We start from the raw sequence: 19,929 nt of genomic DNA on the forward strand, positions 1-19,929 counted from the left end.
ATGAAACTGTTTAACGTTTAATTTTTTGTTTTAATAAATACGGCCGGGGAGGGTCACTCCCTCCCTCTTCCAAAAAACTTCAAGAACTGTTTCCGGTTTCCCTCCTTTGGGGATTGTGTTGAGAGGGGGTGGCGGGTATCTCAGCCATATGGAAAGGGGCGACCACTCGGTCCCCCCGAACGTATGGCAGTGCCTCGATCCCCCCGGGAAGCCATTTTGGGCGGGAGGCGCGTCTCGGCTGGTATGCCCGAAGCGGCGTAGCCGGGGCGCGCTCTTTCCCGCCCTAGAGTGGGCTGGCCTAGACACTGACGCGGCTGGCCACGCCCTCGGGGCAGGCAGGGGCGGGTTTACGCCCGCCCTGAAGACGGATAAAAAGGGACGCAAGACCGGAAGACATCCTCTTGTTCCTGTGCTCTGAAGCTGCACCTCCTCGCTGCACGTGAGCTCGAGACGGAACGAAGAGCCAATTTTGACCCACCCACCAACACCTGAGGACAGCCAGTTGTTTTAAGATAGATCGATAACTCTATTTTCGTTTACAGGTTGTGGTATTATCATGTTGATATTGAGTGTGTAATAAAGTTGGTCGATTTTATGTATGTTTGGTGATTAAAGATATTCGGTTTTTAGTGTCCGTTTATAAGCATGCTTATTCGGGTCATAGTGGCCAATGTATTGTGGTTTAGTTAGCATTGTCGTATTTATTTTGGTCGGGCGGTAAGGTCATGATCGGTGAGCAGTAATTGGAAGATCCCTATGAGTGGGCGTCACCCAACACGGATGGGAGCGCTCGGGAGAGGTGGCCTTTGGCCCCTCAACGGGGAGGCGGTCCTGTCTAAGGAGAGGCCGCCGGAAGGAAAGGAAAGGCGGTCAAGGCCCCTTCCTGTGTAGGAGGGGTTACAGCCCCCTCCTGGGGAATTTCCCGGGGCCAGTGACGTCTGCGACGGCAGATGTGGTAAGTTGTATGGGGTTTGGGGGGAGGTCTACGCTACCTTCTAGATACTCACACGAGTCCTCGAACGACCTTTAAGTGGCGTCGAGTTTATTGGGGCCCCCGTCAAGTCAAGGGAAATTGGTAGTTGCACTTGGGGTACGCCTCAGTGCTGTCGCCCCTCCCAAGTGGGGGGGGTATTTCTGGTTAGGGATCTTGACACCGGTTACGACCTTGCCGTTGGCCCTTAAACGTTAGGATGTACAATTTCATTATTTCAAGAAAATGTTTTGTAGGTTGTTAGTTCGGCTAGGAGAACCTCTGTATTAGAGAATCTGTTAAGGTTAGCCAAACATCGCAATGTGGTTATGAAATTGTACATTAATATGAAACTGTTTAACGTTTAATTTTTTGTTTTAATAAATACGGCCGGGGAGGGTCACTCCCTCCCTCTTCCAAAAAACTTCAAGAACTGTTTCCGGTTTCCCTCCTTTGGGGATTGTGTTGAGAGGGGGTGGCGGGTATCTCAGCCATATGGAACCATCTCTCCACTGGCCACAACCACACATCTATTGATGCAATTATATCCTTTCATGGCACATTACAGGTATCAAGTCTAAAGAAGCTGCACCGGTCTGGATGGAATATGTAGACCAATTTAATATATGCCTGTTTCAAGAGCCCTAGAGAATATAACCTTCGTATAAACCTGGATATGTCACCTATTTCATTAAAGTGTTGCTATCTGTTTGAGGTAGGGCATCAGGATATATTATAGTTTGAGTTAACATAAATATAAACCTACACATTGAGACTGTATGCATTGACTCCCAGGAAATTATTGGGTTAAAATTTGAATTGGATGTATTTGTTCAACATCTATTGTAGACCCAGAAGTAGGAGTGTGTAATCGACTACTTTGACCATTTTGTTCATTTGATTATTTGAAAGGACTTATTCATTATAGGTGGTGGTTTAAAACCTAAATACAGCAATGCTTTGATGGTGGAAGATGAGGATGAAAGCCAACTTTAGGTAAGGCCCAATAAAATCTAAAATTAATTACAACTTGATTAAGGCTGCTACATGGCATAAAATGGAGGATTTCAAGGTAGACGAAAGAGAGGAGATTGACCATCAACCCTTATGTCTTAACTTCTTTGGCTACCATTCTAATAATCATTACATCACTAAGGCACTCCAAATCTTTCCAATAATGAGAAACAATTGCAGGTTAAATAAGTGGCCTTCAATAGTGGGGAATGTGGGGACAATGATCAGAATAAGCGATCTATTTGTGAAGGTCTTGCCCCACTAAATGCCTTGAAAACCCCCAAGATCTCTATCTCTGATATCCTATCAAATTTGATACAAATCTTGACCCAGCTATCAAAAGGAAACCTCCTAATGACATGCATAGTGCAGACAGTAATCTCTGGTACACAAAAGATTATAAAATGGCAAACAGGGTGTTGATGAATGCGATCAAAAGTAAAAAGTCCCCTAAGTTTCATACAGCAAGAGACCTGTATAAAAAAGACACTAAAAAGGGAATGGGGCAACTGTGGGAAGCCAGCTGCTGTGACCCCGTAATAGCTGAAAGGTCCAGTGAAAAAAGTTCATTTTGATAAAGAATTTCCCATGGGAGCAGGTGTACTAACTTGATTATAGCAAACACAAGGAGATGATGGATGGAGCGCCATATACTGGAACCCTATCCCAAAAAATCTATAGCTCCTCCACCCTTCTTGAATTCCACAAGAAGCTGAAGACGTGTCAATTCAATTAGTCAGGTCCATAATGACAGTCTGTACTCAGGCCCGGCCTTACCACATGACTACACTCACCTCAGGACCGGGATACCCTCACGGATGACAAGCAGTACAGTTCAAATCGACCTTACATGTTTATCGCATTATCAATAATCTTTAAGGTAGTCCACCTGGTAATGGCATTGTAGAATACAAGTAGTTCAAGCAGACTTAAGCCTTGCTATGGGAAATATCTGAGCAATATCGTCATTGCTTCTCATTATGTCCTCTTTCCACATGCCAAGGAAACAAAGATTAGGTGCACAATATTTTAGAACACTGCATCCTTCAACGTTGAACTAACCAAAAACTAATAGATAGGATTTTCATCCTACTCAGTTATGGCTGATATTTGCCTTTCACCCACTCCATACTTCTATTGGAGTATTTTACTGGAAAAAGGGGTCTTTGTGAAAAGCACAACTGAATTACTATAGTATCTAGTGTTAAATTAGTGCCTTACCAAACGTTGGGCGCCAGGTAGTGTAGTTCCTATATTCCCAATAGGCTCTGCAAATTGGAATAATATACCCTATAGATATGACATAGGACTTAGGTCAGTATGTCTCTATCGAATATACTGAACTTAATTGTGAGTGCCAGCTAGTTCAGAGGTCACTAGAATTTTTCTCAAATACACAAGAAGGGATTAGATTCTGACAACCACACACACATGACAACTTTGTTTCCCCAGGACTGGAACAAATATCTTCAGAATTGTGGAAACAATAGATAACTATTATACTCAGTCAATCGTGCATGCTTCGTTTCTACAGAGTTGCAGAGAAAATAGAGAGACAGGCGTTTCAATAAAAGGGGTTTATTGAACCATCTTCTTTCTCATGCAAGAGAGGAGAACTGCTACCATTGTTAGATAGAATACAGAGTATAATGCGTACACTGTAAACAGTAGTATAAAATTAAACTGTAATAGCATTGTCTTGTGCTATGACATATAGACATACATACATAAATAACACAGGCTAAAATAATCAAATGGTGCATCTAAAACATGCCTACCCCAATGTACCCAACCGAGGTCTAGTATGAGGGAAGAAGTAAGTATTGTCTTTAGCATAGGTTTAGTTTTGCCAAGAATTGCCAAAGTTTTCTCTAGGTTCTAATCAGCTCCATACCTTAGAATGAAGGAGGTTAGTAACTCTGTCTCGGACTCAATTTCCCAACACCCCTCAAGGGGAGTCAGAAACATTTGAGCTGGATTCTCGTCAGGAGGATGACAGCTTCTGATCAGTGCGTCAGCTGGAGAGTTGTCTTCCTTCGGCACTTGCTGTAGTGAGCTGCATCGTGCAAGTAGATAGTCAAACTGCACCGAACCACACCGTACTTTGCCATAGCAAGTGAAGGTATATTTATACCTTGACGGTGTTTAGGAAAGCCAGCATTGATGTAAAGTCGGGCATATGAACGTCATGAATGAACCCCTAAGGAATAGATGTTCATTGTTAAATAAGCGCTGGGATGCTCCAGAGTGGCCATGCGCTATAGAAGAGCCTTTTAATAATAATAATAATAATAACTGAGTTCTTGGACAAAAATCAATATTCAAGCAAGGGGAACTCCCTAACGGCTTAAGAGTCTGGTTTTCCAAGAAATCGTTGTGACGTAGATGAGCGGATGGATGTAGCCATGCTTGTATTTGGGCTGAGTGGGCTATGCCTAAATATGGACTGGAATTTTATAGCTATGTAAGGGCAAATCAAATTGTACCTATATAAGGGTATGAATTGGGAAATTCAATCGGAATCTAACATCAAACACAACACCACGTCCTACCCCTTCTTCCAATAGGGATGCACCATGATTGGAAAACTTTACCAACAAATCTGGCCAAACAATAGTCAATATAGCGACCCATAACTTTTTAAACCCCTTTCAGTATTGGATTCCTAGGACTGAAGGTGTTAGAACCCGGTACTCGGGGTCTTTGGAATTCCAGCAGGATGATCATCAATGCCTTCTACTGTAAGTCTGGCTGAATCAAATCTCCAACTGTTTCACTACAAACCAGGTTACATGTGCACAGAGATGTAAAGAGAATTATCCTAGTAATATAGTAACAGCTACCTTTACCTTGGAGGCAACAATGGGGTCAAGGGAAGGTTCCCTAACTTTGTTCCCTCCAACTAATGTATTTCAAACCCATGTTGTGGAACCATTTCCCCACTGGCCAAATCCACATCGGTTGATGCAATTAAAATACGTTCGTGGAACATTATAGAAGCTGCACCGGACTGGATGGAATATATAGACCAGTTCAACATATGCCTCTTCCAAGAGCCCTAGGGAATATGACCTTTGTATAAACCTGGATATGTCACCTATTTCGTTAAAGCTTTGCTGTCTGTTTGTGATAGGGCATCGGGGGGTGTTATACTTTGAGGAAAAAGTTAAGCATTGACTCTCAGGAAATCACTAAGGCACTCCAAATCTTGCCAATAATGGGAAACAATTACAGGTCAAATAAGTGGCCTTCAATAGTGGGGAATGTTGGCACACTTACCAAAAAATGTGATCTATTTGTTTAGGTCTTGTCCCCAGTAAATTTCTCGAAAACCCCAGAGATCTCCATATCTGATATCCACTCAAATTTGGTAGCACTGCTAGAACAAATCTTGACCCATCCATCAAAAAGAAACCTCCTATTAACATGCATAGTGCAGATAGTAATCTCTGGTACCCAATGCATTATAGAATGGCAAAATGATGGATCCTGATAAATGCAATAAAAAGTGAAAAGTCTCCCAAGGTTTATACAGCAAGAGACCTGTATAAATAGACACTAAAAAGGGAACGGACAACCGTGGGAAGCCAGCTGATGTGACCCCAAAGTAGCTTAAAGGTCCAGTGAAAAAATGTCATTTTGATAAAGAATTTCCCATGGGAACAGGTGTTCTAACTTCATTATAGCGAACACAAGGAGATGATGGAAGGAGCGCCATGTCCAGGCACACTCTTGCGACACATCGATATCTCCTCCTCCCTTCTTGAATTCCACAAGAAGCTGAAGACGTGGCAATATAATTAGTCAGGACCATATGGTGGTCTGCATTCAGGCCCAGCATTACCGCACAACAACACTCACCTCAGCACCGGGATACCCTCACGGATGACAAGCAGCACAGTACAAATCTACCTTACATGTTTATCGCATTATCAATAATCTTTAAAGTAGTCCACGGGGTAATGGAATTGTAGAATAAACGGAGTTCAAGCAGACTTAAGCACTGCTATGAGAAATATCAGAGCAATATCTCCATTGCTTCTCATGATGTCCTCTTTCCAGATGTCATTCATTTAACAGCTTGTGTAGGAAGTGGTAAATGCCTGTAGAGTTAAAATGTGTGCATGCTGGTATACATTCATTATTCGAAAGCAACCCAGACCCATAGCACAAACACCCTAATAATATGAAGCAAGGGTGCATGCGTTGGTGCTAGGCTGAGCACAGTGAGCCAGTGTAGGGAGAGACATATTATGGAACAAATATTTGACAATATTAAGTATGTTACGTCTCTTCCTTTGAATCAATTTACACAGTTAAATGACTTGCTGCCCTCCATGTATAAAATGTGTTTTAGGTGCCTATTTTTGTACTATTCATCAAGAGACAACCCCACATGATGAGATAGCAATGTCTTTCACGTTATCAGGTATATTGATGTGTGGTCCACCACTGATATGAACATAGCAGTGCATAAAACAAACGCTGGCTTCACATTAGTAAATGGTATGCACACAAATTCATATACCATTTAACGCCCAATATGTATGTATTGATATTTGATGATTCTCAATGCTGGCAAGTCCATGTAAGTTCCAAGTATGTAGCTAACCTATAAGTTGCTAGTAGACGTGGACAACCATTACCACTATGTAATCTTTTAGGGCCTGATTCACAAAAGTAATCTGAGACAATATCCCAACGTTATGACTTTCAGTATTCACAAAGAGCATTTAGGAGTACTAAAGTTAGGATTCCTAACTTTAGTACTCCAAAATGCTTTTTGTGAATAGCAAAAATTGTTAAGTTAGGATTTTGTCTCAGATTACTTTTGTGAATTGAGGCTTTTGTGTTTATGAAACTCTAAAACAAATGTAGATTAGTATAATCAATATATAAACTTGTAAAATGTCTTTTGTACAGCTGTTATGAATGTGGATGAAAGGAATGTGTCTGCTTCCTGCAAAGCATGATATGGAAGTCTTAAGAATGTGGCAAGAGGGTTTAGAAAGATCACATGGGCAACATTTGCATTCAGTATATGTATTTTTTCATTTATTTTACAGGGATTGGTTATTGATGTTTAAGATATAGATAAGTAGTAATACGTGTCAGTACAGATAGAGGTATTAAAATAAGTAGATAGGTTTTAGATAGTCATAGTCAGGATTTTAGTAATGTGATATGATCTTTTTATTATTTTTGATTTTTTTACCTTGAGTGCTTGATGAGTTATGGTGCAACCTACACTATACCCATATCATTAGATTATCATGTTTATCAAAACAAATGATTTAGCAGTTCTATATTAATTTATTTATCTATTTATTTGAAAAGTTTTATAGAGAGCGAACAAGACCCCAAAGGGGTATCAGAGCAATGTACATCGTTGTCATCAGCAATTATACAGAACATAAAGAAGGTGAGTGATTTAACAAACTGATGGTAAACATTCACGATTAAGGAGTAGGGTGTATCAGCGCTGCCCTAGAGCGTTTCGTGTAAAGCATCATACACATAGAACATCCCGGAATAGCAAAAATCAGCAGTTGATGCAGTTAAAGGGGCTATCGAGGACGAGAACAAAAAGCGGAGAATAACATATCATACAACATCAGTGAAAATATTTCACGTTTTAGGTTATTAACAGAACATAGGTGTATGATCAGTGCATTAGCGTTAGTTCATTAGTAGTATTTTGACTAGTTTTTTAAAGGAGGTAGTGGAAGGATTTGATCTGATTTTGGTTGGCAAGTATTTCCAGATTCTAGGAGCAAGACCGGTGAATATACCATTGTGCAATCTTTTTTTTTTTAATCTTGGAGATTTCAAGAGACGGGTGGACATACTTCTGAGATTCCGGTTGGAGCCCGATAGCTCACATTTGTTTGCTAGATAGTGTGGGGTATTGTGGTGTATGGCTTTATGAGTCAGACAAGCTATCTTGAGTTGGATTCTACCTTCAATAGATAACATGTTTAACTGCACAAGGTCCAGTGAAATGTGATCAAATTTCCTAGAACCCGTTCAAAGACTGGCCAATGCATTCAGGGTAGCTCTGAGTGGGGCCAGGCTGGCTATAGGAAGTCCTGCAAAGGTTACCAACCCAGATTCCTATCTTGGGGTACTCAGGTATAGAACCGCCGACCTGAGATCTTTGGGGGGAAGGAATGGTTTCATTTTCTTTAGTGTGTTGAGTTGGAAATGTTCTCTCCTAATAGTAGCAATGATGTGTGTCAGCCTGTTTAGATATTTATCCAAGCAGATATCTAAAGATTTGTCAGAGTCTACAAGGTGAGGCATACAGTTCAGAGCAGTTAGGTGTTTAATCCAGTCGATGGTAGGAGCTGAGAGATTAGGAGGGGTGATCAAAGGAAATTTTGTTATGAGAGTATTTGATAGTAGATGGTTCTGAGCAAGCCATTGTTGAATTTGGGCTAGTGTGGCATTTAAAGCTGTTATGTCATATTGCGAGGAGATCTTCAGGTACATTTGTGTGTCATCTGCATACATGTGGTATTGGATGTTGGCTCTGTTCAGAATGATCGCAATAATAGGATGAAGAGAGTGGGCAAGAGCGCAGATCCTTGGGGGACTCCAACCAGGGCAGGGGTGCGGGATGCCAGGGTATAATAAACTTTGATTCTTTGCTGGGGTTGTTAAGGAAGGAGACAAATCAATTTAGGACCAGGCCAGAAAATCCCATCCTATGTTGTAGGAGATCAATCAGGTTTTTGTGTTTGATGGAATGGAAGGCTTAGGACAGAACTAAAAGGATCAGGAGACAAGGGACATTTTTGTCAAGAGCTCTCACGGCATCATCCACAATGTGAGTTAGTGCCGTTTCAGTGCTGTGCCCTGCTCTGAATCCTGACTGATGAGGATCCAGGAGTTGATATTTTTCAATTTGTTTCCAGAGCTGCGAGTGAACACATTGCAAGCAATTTTGCGAGAGTCATGTACCTGGTAATAGGTCAGCAGTTGTTTGGATCTGATATGTCAGGTTTGTGCTTCTTAGAAATGGGAGTAACTTGCACAACTTTTAGGTAGTCCTGAATTTTTCCCTGTGAGAGGGATTCATGAATGATCCTGGACCAGAGAGGTAGAACGGCTGAGATGAAATCTTTACATAGCTCGGCAGGTAGATGATCACCAAAGTAGTTGGAGGGTTTGATGGATGTCATGTTGCTACATATCTCAGTGCAGTCTGGTAGGAGAGACCTGCTCCAAGAGGCATTGTTTTTGAGTCCCAGAGGGCATTGTCATGGATTCTGCCGCCTCCCCTAATCCTGCGGGTTGACTCTTGGATAGCAGAGTTGGGGTGCTGGGTAATAGCTCCAGCTCTATTTTCATTGTTTTTTCAGCGAAGGGAGCTGTAAAATCATCACCAATAGGGAGCAGGAATAATGGAGTAGAGCTTTGGTTAGAAGATTGGTTATCTGTTATGTTGCTGCTCAACATGATGTTTACATATGGATGAACTCACTCTGACATTGGACACATTTCCATACATATTATTGGTGTAGGGTAAGATAGTGTTAGAGTTATGATTTACATTTATATTTAGTAAGATGCATTAGTTAGTGGGGGCGATGTTAAGATTGTACAATATATGTGTAGGAATATATGTATAAATTAATTGATGTTTACCATTCAGTAAGTGCATGTGTTGTATTTGGGGATTGATGTTTGAGATATGTTGTGTTAGATATAGATACGTACATTTGACACATGCCCAGGCGGAAGTTACCCGGATGCAGCGCGTGCAGAATGCGGCGGCCAGGGCCCTGGTGGGTCTTCCTAGATTCTGTTCAGTGAAGGAAACTATCTGGAAACTCCATTGGCTGCCCATGGCTCAAAGGATTGAGTTTAAGACTCTATGTATTTCCTTCAAGATTCTTAAACTGTCTTCTCCCCAGATCCTAGAACACCTTCTCATTCCCTATGTCCCCTCTCGCTCCTTGAGGTCATTGGGTCAAAATTTGGCTACATTTCCACGGTTCAAACGCTGCAGAGTGGGAGCTTTCTAAGCTCTGGAACTCTCTACCAGCTCACATCCGTGCCCTAGATGACCTGCTTATGTTCAGGAGGGCTATTAAAACCTACCTTTTCCCTCCTGGACCTTAATGGACTACTCCACTGCTACTTCTCTTATCTTTGTTATGTATGCTATGTTCTTTCTGCCAGTCAAAGCGCCGGGACGCCCCTTAGCTGGGGCACCTGTGTGCTATACAAGTTATGATAACATAACATAACATAACATGTAGACTGTTATATATCTCAGTCTCAGGGTAATATGCTACAATGTGTGAATGTTAAAAGGGTACACATAGACTTACAATATAGACATGTTTAAATCTAAATTCTACTTCCGTTCTGCTGCCTCATTATATGATGTTCTTACTACATTTCCACATCAGTTTTCACAGTAAAACTGCTGGTTAATAGGTCTGCAAACTGGAGTATGAGGAGGGGCTTCCCTTTACTTTCAAACATCTCTCTCAAATGACAACTATGCATAGTAGGGCATGTGCAGAGACTCATCTCTTGCAAGCCCAGTGTATATAGCAGGGTGTGTCTTGGGGCTCCCCTTTACTTTCAGGACTCTCTCTTAGATGACAGGTGTTCATAATAGGATATGTGGAAAGAGTAAACTCTCCTTGAAACTTCTTTCATATGACTGGTGTGCATAGTAGTGAGTGGGGGGACTGCAATTTCCTCTCAGATCTCTTACTGAGGTGGCATATGTATGTAATAGTGAGAGGAGAGGGACAGCTCTCTACATCTAGACCTCTCTCTCAGATTAGAGGTATGTGTGGTACAGTATATGAAGAGAGACTGGCCTTTCTGTTGAGACCTCTCTCCCAGATGATAGGTATGCATACTAGGGTGTGTGAATGGACTTGCAATTCTTTACAGAGCTCTGTCTCAGATGACAGAAGTAAATGGTAGTGTGCAGAGAATAACGGTCTGCCCTTTCATACCACTCTCTCAGATGACAGGTGTGCATAGTAGTGCGTGGAAAGGGATTGGCCTCTCCTGTCAGACCTCTCACTCATATGACGGAAGTCCATTGTAGAGTGATTGAATGGCTTGGCTACTCTTTTCTGACCTCTCTCTCAGATGACAGGTGTGCATGGTAGGATGTGTGATGGACAGGCCATTCCTTTCAGACCCCTATCTCAAATGATGTGTGTGGGTAGAAGTGTGCAGACAATGACTAGGAAATCCTTCTAAACCTCTCTCAGTTGATGTTTGTACTATCAGACCTCTCTTGGGTGTGCATAGTAGGGTGCATTGCGAGAGACTGGCCTCGCTGCTGGCACCTCTCTCAGATCTCAGTGGAGAAGTGTGGCTCACCGGTTAGAGGTGGCAGACCCAGAAGCAGAGGTCGGCCCGGGACCAGGGTTCAATTCCTGACGTGGCAGGGTACGGAACCAATGTCAGCGGGCTCGATAAATCTCACCTCGGTGTCTCTCTAACCATGGGTCCCACGCTGCAACTCTGGGCAATAGCTTGCTTAATCTCCACAACGGCCCCCTCGCTGCTGGGGACGCCTGGCTTCACCTTGGGGATGCCCAATAGGGAACATCTCACGGGAAAGCAAGGACGGGTTCCCCAGCAGTACATAGCGCCAAGAAACCCTGCGGTGAACGTGCGCTCTACAAATTCATACTAACTAACTAACTAACATGACAGGTGTGTGAAGTAGTAGGTAGAGAGAGACTGTTCAGGTTGCTAACACCCCACTCTCGGATAAAAGGTGTGCATAGTAAAGTGGGGGAAGAGATTGTACTTTACTCACAACTTTTACCAAGCCAATGGGTATAAATGGTGGATACTGATTAACATCATATCCAGTAAGACTCCTTCCTAGTGTAATAACTGTATATACCAGAGTGTATTCAAACATCAGCCTATTCCTTCATGCTTTTCAACCTACCACAGGTGTCTTGCAAGATTGTAACTCCTTTTTCTCATCATCACAGTACTTATCTCTTACTCACTTACTCTCAAAACAAGGACCACAAAAAGCATTCCTAATAATAGAGTGTATTGAGAACTCATGTACTCATTTTTACCATTCACAATCCTGTACGAGTCCTGTGAGATTGTAAACATTAAATATATACATTTATTTGTTTTCAAATAGTTATCCATTAGACACCTCTTCTGTAAATCTATGGGGGAGGGAGCATAACATTCTGCTGGGTTGTTCTATAGCTTTTTTACTTAATTTTCTCAACAACTCTACTGTTTCACTTTTTCAATCTTTTTTTAAAGTAACAAAATATTTAATTCCCAAATGTTAATACAACATTTGGCCTCCGGGATTGTGCGGTGGGGCATTGGCCACAGGGACTGCCTATGACCATGCCATGCAGCCAACAACCGCATCTAGCCAATGCCATGCTGTTCATGGCCTTTGGCTGTGTGAAGTGGCTCTGTGGCCATCCCACTAAAGGAAGCAATGCACATTCGCCCTTGCCAGGCTGCTTTTGGTCACAAGGATCTCAACCCTTAGGTCCGAGCAACATATGGAAAAGGGAGCGAGCACTTAGCCCTTTGCCCTGGAAGATTTTAGCCCCAGCTACGCCACTCCCCAGAGCCCGGCTTCCGATGTGAAAGGAAGCAGGGCACACAGTGTATTCAATGCAACTCAATTGGTTTTGGACACATTCTCACATTTACCAACAGTGTTACACCTGGCAATGCACCAAAAGATACGCTTCCGCAGGGGAGACGTATCAGGAGAAATATATGTATTTATCCTCGTTACTTCCCATTTCTATGTGTGTATCAATTTGAGGAATAAGCCTCCCAGGATTGTTTTTGTGCATGAAGGTACCCTTTCCTGCATAGAAGCAATCCTGCTTGCATCACAGGCACCCTGGTGTAACGGTGACTGCAAAGGCACTAGGTAGCCAAAATGCCACCAATATGCCATTGTTTTGCCATTTCCCTATTACGTAGCCCTAAGTGGCAAAGGGGCACTTGCTCACTGTGCCCCTGGAATCAACCTACACCCAAATGACAAGACCCAATCTGGCAGAACCCCTTCATGGGATGTTCATGTTCCATTGCAAGGAGGGCCTGTCTTGACAATTTGACAATTTGACAATTTAGCACCCCTGTTATTTATTATCTACATAAATGGCCTGAGTAATTCCCTGAAGAGGGCCACCACAGATGTTCCCAAAATTAAAGGAGGTTTAATACCCTGTCTTTTGTATGCGGATGATGCTGTGCTCATGGGATTAACACCTAATGCCCTACGCGCACTAGTCAGGGATTTTTCTTATTATATGGGGCACTTGGATCTTAAGGTAAATTTTAACAAATCATTTATTATGTCCTGTGGGTCGGGCGCCAGACAACTAAATTCCATCACGGTAGGAGCTGATAAGTTGCTTCCAACTAAGACTTTTCCATATTTAGGTATGGTCTTTGCTGCGAACGGCCTGTGGAGTGGCCATAAATTCAATTCTCTCCCTTCCCAGACCGAGGAGAATTGGAGCAACTAAAGCAATCCTACAGATATACAGACTACAGTGCACTCCTGTGGCAACCTACGGCGCTGAAATCTGGGGGTTAGTAAAAACCCCTACACTACAAAGAGAAGAGAATCGGCTCTGTAGGGAACTGCTGGGGGCCCCCATTTCATCATCGGGGTACATTTGTCACTCAGAGTTGAATATACCGTATATCAGTGATTTGATTGCTGCAAGGCCTGCACTATTCTGGCTGGCCATTTGGGCTAATGATTATGCTAGTTTAACACAGGATATCCTGAGGGAGTGCCTAGCCTGCGATAAATGGAATAGGATCCCATGGCTTTGTGCTATACAGGAAAGTTTGTCTAGCATAGGCAGAGGCAATCTCTTTGATAACCCATCTCATATCAAGAGTACTGATAAAAAGGAAGTCCAAATTGAACTATATGCCACCTATAATGAAAAGAGACTGTCAGATGAGATGCGGAAACAAACTGTTGTGTCCTATACTAACAATGGCTTATTTATACAACAACTCCCATTGTATCTGATACTGCCAATGTGTAATTGGGAAAGATCCTTACTTTTTCGAATGAGAGACGGAACTATTAAGTTTTCACTCTGTTTCCCTTTGGGACATAGCACATTTGGAAATACTCTGTGTCCTTGCAATGGAGTTAGTAAACAAAATGACTTACACCTCTTTTTTAATTGCAAGTTTTATATGAAATATATCAAATGGTTTTTAGCCCCATATTTTAAAAAACATAGACCGCGCTCCTTGAATCAGTCCTATTTAATGCTCCTAAAATTAGAGGATGATGAACTTATATTCCACACAAGCACTTTCTAAAAGTTATTTTTAATGTACGTAAAACTATGGAATGCCCCTGATTTATCTGCACTTTCTATGACTGCTGACCTCTCTTGCACTTTATATATAATGAGAAATATGATACTTTGTAATTGTATTGATATGCGCTTTAATTACATCTATTGTAATTTCAAAAATGTTGAATTGTATTTTAATTGTGCTTTTATGGATTTGTTAAAATCCGAATAAAGATTTTGAATCGAATCGAATCAAGAATAATTTGCATATAGCTGGGAATGGACTGATCTGAGGTGGCATGGGAAGCAAAAGAGCAAAGGCGCAGAATATTACCCTGAGTGATTGCCAGTGGGTCGACTGATTGCAAAAACTCCTCTCATTGTCTTTTGTGTGCCTGCTGTGTCATTGTGGTGGAAGCAACCTTTTGGGAGAACTTGGTCCATTGCTCAGTCCCCACAGGTCCCATGCATGCCAGAATCTGCAGAGCATCACACACAGTGGTGTCCCGGAGCATAACAAAAACAAATACTTATCCCTGTATCCAGGGAGTGTTTCTACTATGGTGTGAGGTCAATATGTGTACCCACACCAGGTTTTACCTGGATGTGGGAAACAGAATAGGGACTCAGACAGTGTCCTCTAAGTTGGGTGGACTGTGTAAGGTGGTATCTGAAACAGCTACTATTACATTAGGTGATCAGAGGTTGCTTTCCATCAATATAGGGCTCGGTCAACAGAAAGCTGGTGGTCCTCCCAACACTGAATAGGGTAGGCAGGCAATCATTAGTCAAATATATTCAAATAAATTAGCATTATTTTTCTGAAGTATACAAGACAAAAAAATCCCTCACACAGAATAAATATTGTATTTATTATTATGTATTACTACTTATAAGTGATGTATAGACATAATTTAAATTAATTCAATTATATTTCAGTAAAACCTAATGTCACCTTAATAATCAAATGATAAAATGCTGTTAAAATGATTTATCATAAATGATATGTTTTTTAGATAATTTTTAACCATTAAACAAGATTATTTAAATGTAACTTTTATTTTAAGTAAATACATTTTGTTTAAAGTCACAACTATCATTATTGTTTATGGGACGCTATTCCGTTTCAGTGGTGGGCCATGTATGGTGCTGTACTTACTACTGTTCCTTTCTGGAAGTAGTAACTTTTCACTTATAAATGTGTCTATTCCCCTGTTTCAAGGGTTATGGTAAAGTAAGACTACATTTTTGAATAATTTTACAGTACGATTTTGTTAATACCCGAAAACAATAAATACACAACATTGTAGGAGTACGTTCTACTAGTAGTAAATTTACCTTTCTGAACAGTGCCAAAGTATCCCAATATGTCGGCTGAAGAGGGGAGTGATTTGCTTATGGACTGTGGAGGCTGGAATCAGTACGTACAAAATCAAAATAGGAATGGTGCCTCCCAGAATATTAATCAAAATTCACTCTCGTAGAAGAAACCAAAAAGGTGTTCCTTCTATGGACTTTGATTTGACCCACTAATATTTAAATATTCAGCCCAAGTTATACACTCATATGTATCACACCTTTATATGTGACGTGTCCATTATTGACTTGTAATGATTCACTGAAGCTTCTCATGAATCTTAGCATTTTTTCTTTGCTTGATTTTGGTAGAAACAGACATTTGTAAGGAAAACATCATAACATTTACAGACTTAATAACAAGAGACCCAACTTATATGAATAACTGACATCACAGCATTTCTTGGATACATGTACAGGGTTAATTCAAAAGACAATTAATATGCAGGAAGAATATCTTAAATACAGTTCATGACTTGATGTACGAGCATGCAACAGAACATATACAGTTGCCTTCCTGGTGTCCTCATTAGTGTTTTCATGGGGACCTTTACCACTTGCGTCCCCTTGTGTGTAGTGATAAACGCTACTACTGGCCCTGATTATAGTTAGGGTCAGAGCATGAGTTTATACCAGGATGGCATCCCGGATTCCATCACTCATGGTGCACTACTATTGTCGACGCAATGCATCATTTTAGGTTTGCCCTTGGCCCCGTTTGTATTTGCGCCAACACGTTTCGACATTCAAAAAGGGGCCTGTGAAAATGATGTGGAATTTCTTCATCAGGGCAGATTGTTTTGGGGACACTGTGTGGGTGTTAAGAGAAACAGTTACTATTGTATATTGCTCCTTGTATGCCAAAAGTATTTGAAATGTGTGAGTGAATTCCTCTTGTTCTTAACGGTTGGTAGGAGAGGTACCGTTTTGCTAAATGCTTTGTCACCACCTTGTTTGTTGTGTCTTGTTAATTTCTTGTTCCCTGTGCAGGTCTGGTCATTGAGTCCTGCATGGTGATTGGACCTGAAACAAGAGTGGAATTTGTTCTAGAGGTTGAGGAAAAGCTTGATCTCTGATTTCATGTAGCTTGAATGGGGAGGGAATGATACCTTAAAGTTTTTGGTGTCTGGTCCCTTCATCTAAAAAGGTTTAGGAGCCTAATAGACAGTAAGGGGTTTCTTGTCAACAACTTGATCAGACAACTAGAAGGGTTATAAGATGATAGAGTCTTGGGTGTGCTTTTGGCTGCATCCACCATTATTCCTTCATACTGTACCTAGTGTGGGCAGTGACTAGTGAGATATATATTATAGCAAAACTTGCAGTGGTACCATTTTTTGCAGAAGCATGCATTATTCTTGGTCACATCGTAAAACCTGTCCAAGTGATACTCAGCAGTCCAGGTTCTATGCCCATGTGTATCACTGGGCCTCGTTGGTCTCTGGAATGAGGTTGGTGTGCAATGTTTTCATCGGGGGCAGGGAGATAACTAATCAGCATGGTTCCCCTATTGGTGTTGGTAACATGCAATGCTCTCTAACAACAAACTTACCATGCTATATGTGATTCCCCATCAAGGATGCTGATGACATCAGTATGCAATTCGTGTGTGCAAGTTCTCTTTACCTTAGTGTGGATCCGCAGTGCTCGACTCTGCCGGAGGGTTCCCACGGCAATAGATCTGGATCAGTGGTGCCACTTGGTTTGGCTCTGATGATATATCTCCTGACCGCCTCAGAAAATGGAAATCAACGGGGCGGGACAATGATTAAACAATGATTGCCTGGCCTTCTGCTTGAAGGTTGCTAAGCCTGACTTCCTTTGTGGGACAGTCTTCCTGTTTACAGTTATTTGACACAGATAACTTTATTGGTGCATGAGGTGGGTCTTTGCACGGGCACTGACAGTTTAAATATTAATGAGGGTGATTTCTATAGGCCCTCCTTCTGGAGCCCTGCATGTTTGTTGCCACACAATGTATGTTATGAGGTGTCATATCTAACTCATTCTGTGTGGTAATTTGATGGCACTGCTAACATTAGCTGAACATGTTTAACTTCCATTCAACTTAGAAGTGATTTAATGCAAAATCTAACAAACTATCCAAATATAACACAAAATGTATATATGTGACAATAGAAAATCACTGCCACCTCCAGAAATGTGGCAGGCTGATAGATATACTTTTGAATGCAGCCCTTGAACGTGCATTATTTATCCTCTGGGCAAGCTAAAGGTTATGGGGGTCTAGGTTGTATGTCCAATGTGATATTGAGTCTATTTACATGATCTAAGGTAAAATACCTCCAACTGTGCATATATACTCAGGTATAACTGTTTTATCATGAAATATTGAGATAAAAAAAATTCATTAAGGGAATATATTTGTTTATTGCATTTATGAATCAACAGAATTTTAATGTCACTAATATTCATTGGGATCAGATCTGTGATACAATTTGTCTCTTCTCAGTCTCAGGTGCATTCTATATACTGAGCTGCAGAAACAGCCTCCTGTGTTTTATTCCAATTCTCTATACTCAAAATCTACATTATTTGTGCAACATCAGAAAAAATAAGTGACTTTATTGTCGTGCATCTTGTTTTTTAATACGCAGTGTACAAGACGCTATGGATAAATGCTAATTATTGATATACTTTTCAATGTACTTTTCATTATCAATGTGTTTTTGCCCAAAGCACAATAATTTACATTTGATCAATCATGTCAATTGCCTATCCCTGCTTTTGATTTAACTAGCAACATAAAATAAATATACATTTATTATTAAAAACAGACCTGAGGAGAAGATTTTGTTGAAAGAAGGTAACATCCGTGTAATCGCATCATCAAGGAAGGCAGAATCCTTTGCCATGTATGCAGTCACTGGCGCAGTCGCATCCAAGTGCCGATCATGGAGCTCTTTCAGCTCAGAAAATGATGCCATGTTCAAGGATGAAAAGTTTCAAACTTTACTTCTTCTGTGTGTGCACCTATTCTTATATTAAATAATCTAAATTGCAAATTATTGATGAACAAAAGTCAGTTGTATGTGTGTGCGCTCCAAACCTTATTCCAAATTCAATTTTTCTTTGATGTCAGCAGAGTCAAGCTTATTCATATTTAGCATTCTGTTTACAAAGCATAATGCTATAAAGTGAGTCACTTGTTCCATCACCTAAATTGAAACAGATACAGCAATGCAATTTCTGCCACTACAGCGAAAATTATTTTTGTAAAATTCCTTTAAGACATGCACTTTTTTGTGCTTTTTATTATACAATGAAATTATTAGTATCACAAAAATACACAAAACATAGGCCCTAATTACGATGTCAGTCGGATGGAAGTGGGACCTCCGGACAAGGAGTCGGAAGTCCGGCTTCCACTATTATGATGCGGCTGCCTTCACGCTGGATGGAGAGTATATCATTTCTTTTGAGGTCTGTGCTGCAGGTTGCAGCACCAGCCTCAATAGAAAATATGCACATTTATACCATCCATGGACCATATGACAGACACCATGCAGTGCCTGCCATATGATGAAGGATGTATGGTGCCCCCCAGACCCCATAGCAGAGGGCCATGAAAGGGCAAGTGAAAAGTGACATTGTAATCCCAACGGCAAAGCCAAAGCTGGCTCCACTGTCCTTTTGGGTTTACTGTTCCGCCAGCCACCCCGACGGGCTCAGTGATCCCTTTAGACGCAGAGTGAAATTTCCCTGTAGACAAAAAGACTGCGAAAAGCTGTTGGATGGCTTTCTGCCCAACATAACTATCACCCCTTTAAAGTATAACCATGTGCGTGATATCAGATTCACACACAATCTGATAAATGTTCCAAGTAGGGAATCAACACATTGTGAATATTTCTTAAAAATATGATTACTAATGGGAAGGGGGTACTCATACCAACACAAAAAACCCTCTTTGGGGATATCAAAACAATTTCCTGATTGCATTTCCAATAAGCCCCTGGTAGCTAGAGCACAAGAAGCCGGCAGGCTTATATGAAATGTCTGCTATGTTCAAGCAGCGCCCACAATTTTAAAGCAAAAAACTAAACCAGTCACACTTTTTACCTTTTCACATTGTCCATTAGGCTCCTTCAAAGTTTTATGCAAATTCATCAAGATGTGCTGGATCATGTGATTTTGTCAGCAATTGTTCTCAGTGGAAGCAACCTGGATGTTGCCATCACTGGAGAGTGCTTCAACTGGCAGAAATATTTATTGCTTTTCACTTGTTCAAGGTTTAATCTT

At 41.2% G+C, this 19,929-nt stretch overlaps 1 protein-coding gene across 1 annotated transcript in view; it reads right to left on the reverse strand.

Annotated features, from left to right (window-relative positions):
- LOC147718249 (nicotinamide N-methyltransferase-like) overlaps positions 1–18,614 on the reverse strand; it is a 54,201-nt gene extending 35,587 nt beyond the window's left edge. Inside the window, exon 1 of the mRNA XM_086966656.1 lies at positions 18,467–18,614. Within this exon, the coding sequence (XP_086822782.1) occupies positions 18,467–18,614 (148 nt within the window). The remainder of the gene's footprint in view (positions 1–18,466) is intronic.
- Between the last annotated feature and the right edge of the window lie 1,315 nt (positions 18,615–19,929).

Source organism: Lissotriton vulgaris, chromosome 4_1, assembly GCF_964263255.1.
Source record: "Lissotriton vulgaris chromosome 4_1, aLisVul1.2, whole genome shotgun sequence".
Classification (NCBI taxonomy): Eukaryota; Metazoa; Chordata; class Amphibia; order Caudata; family Salamandridae; genus Lissotriton; species Lissotriton vulgaris.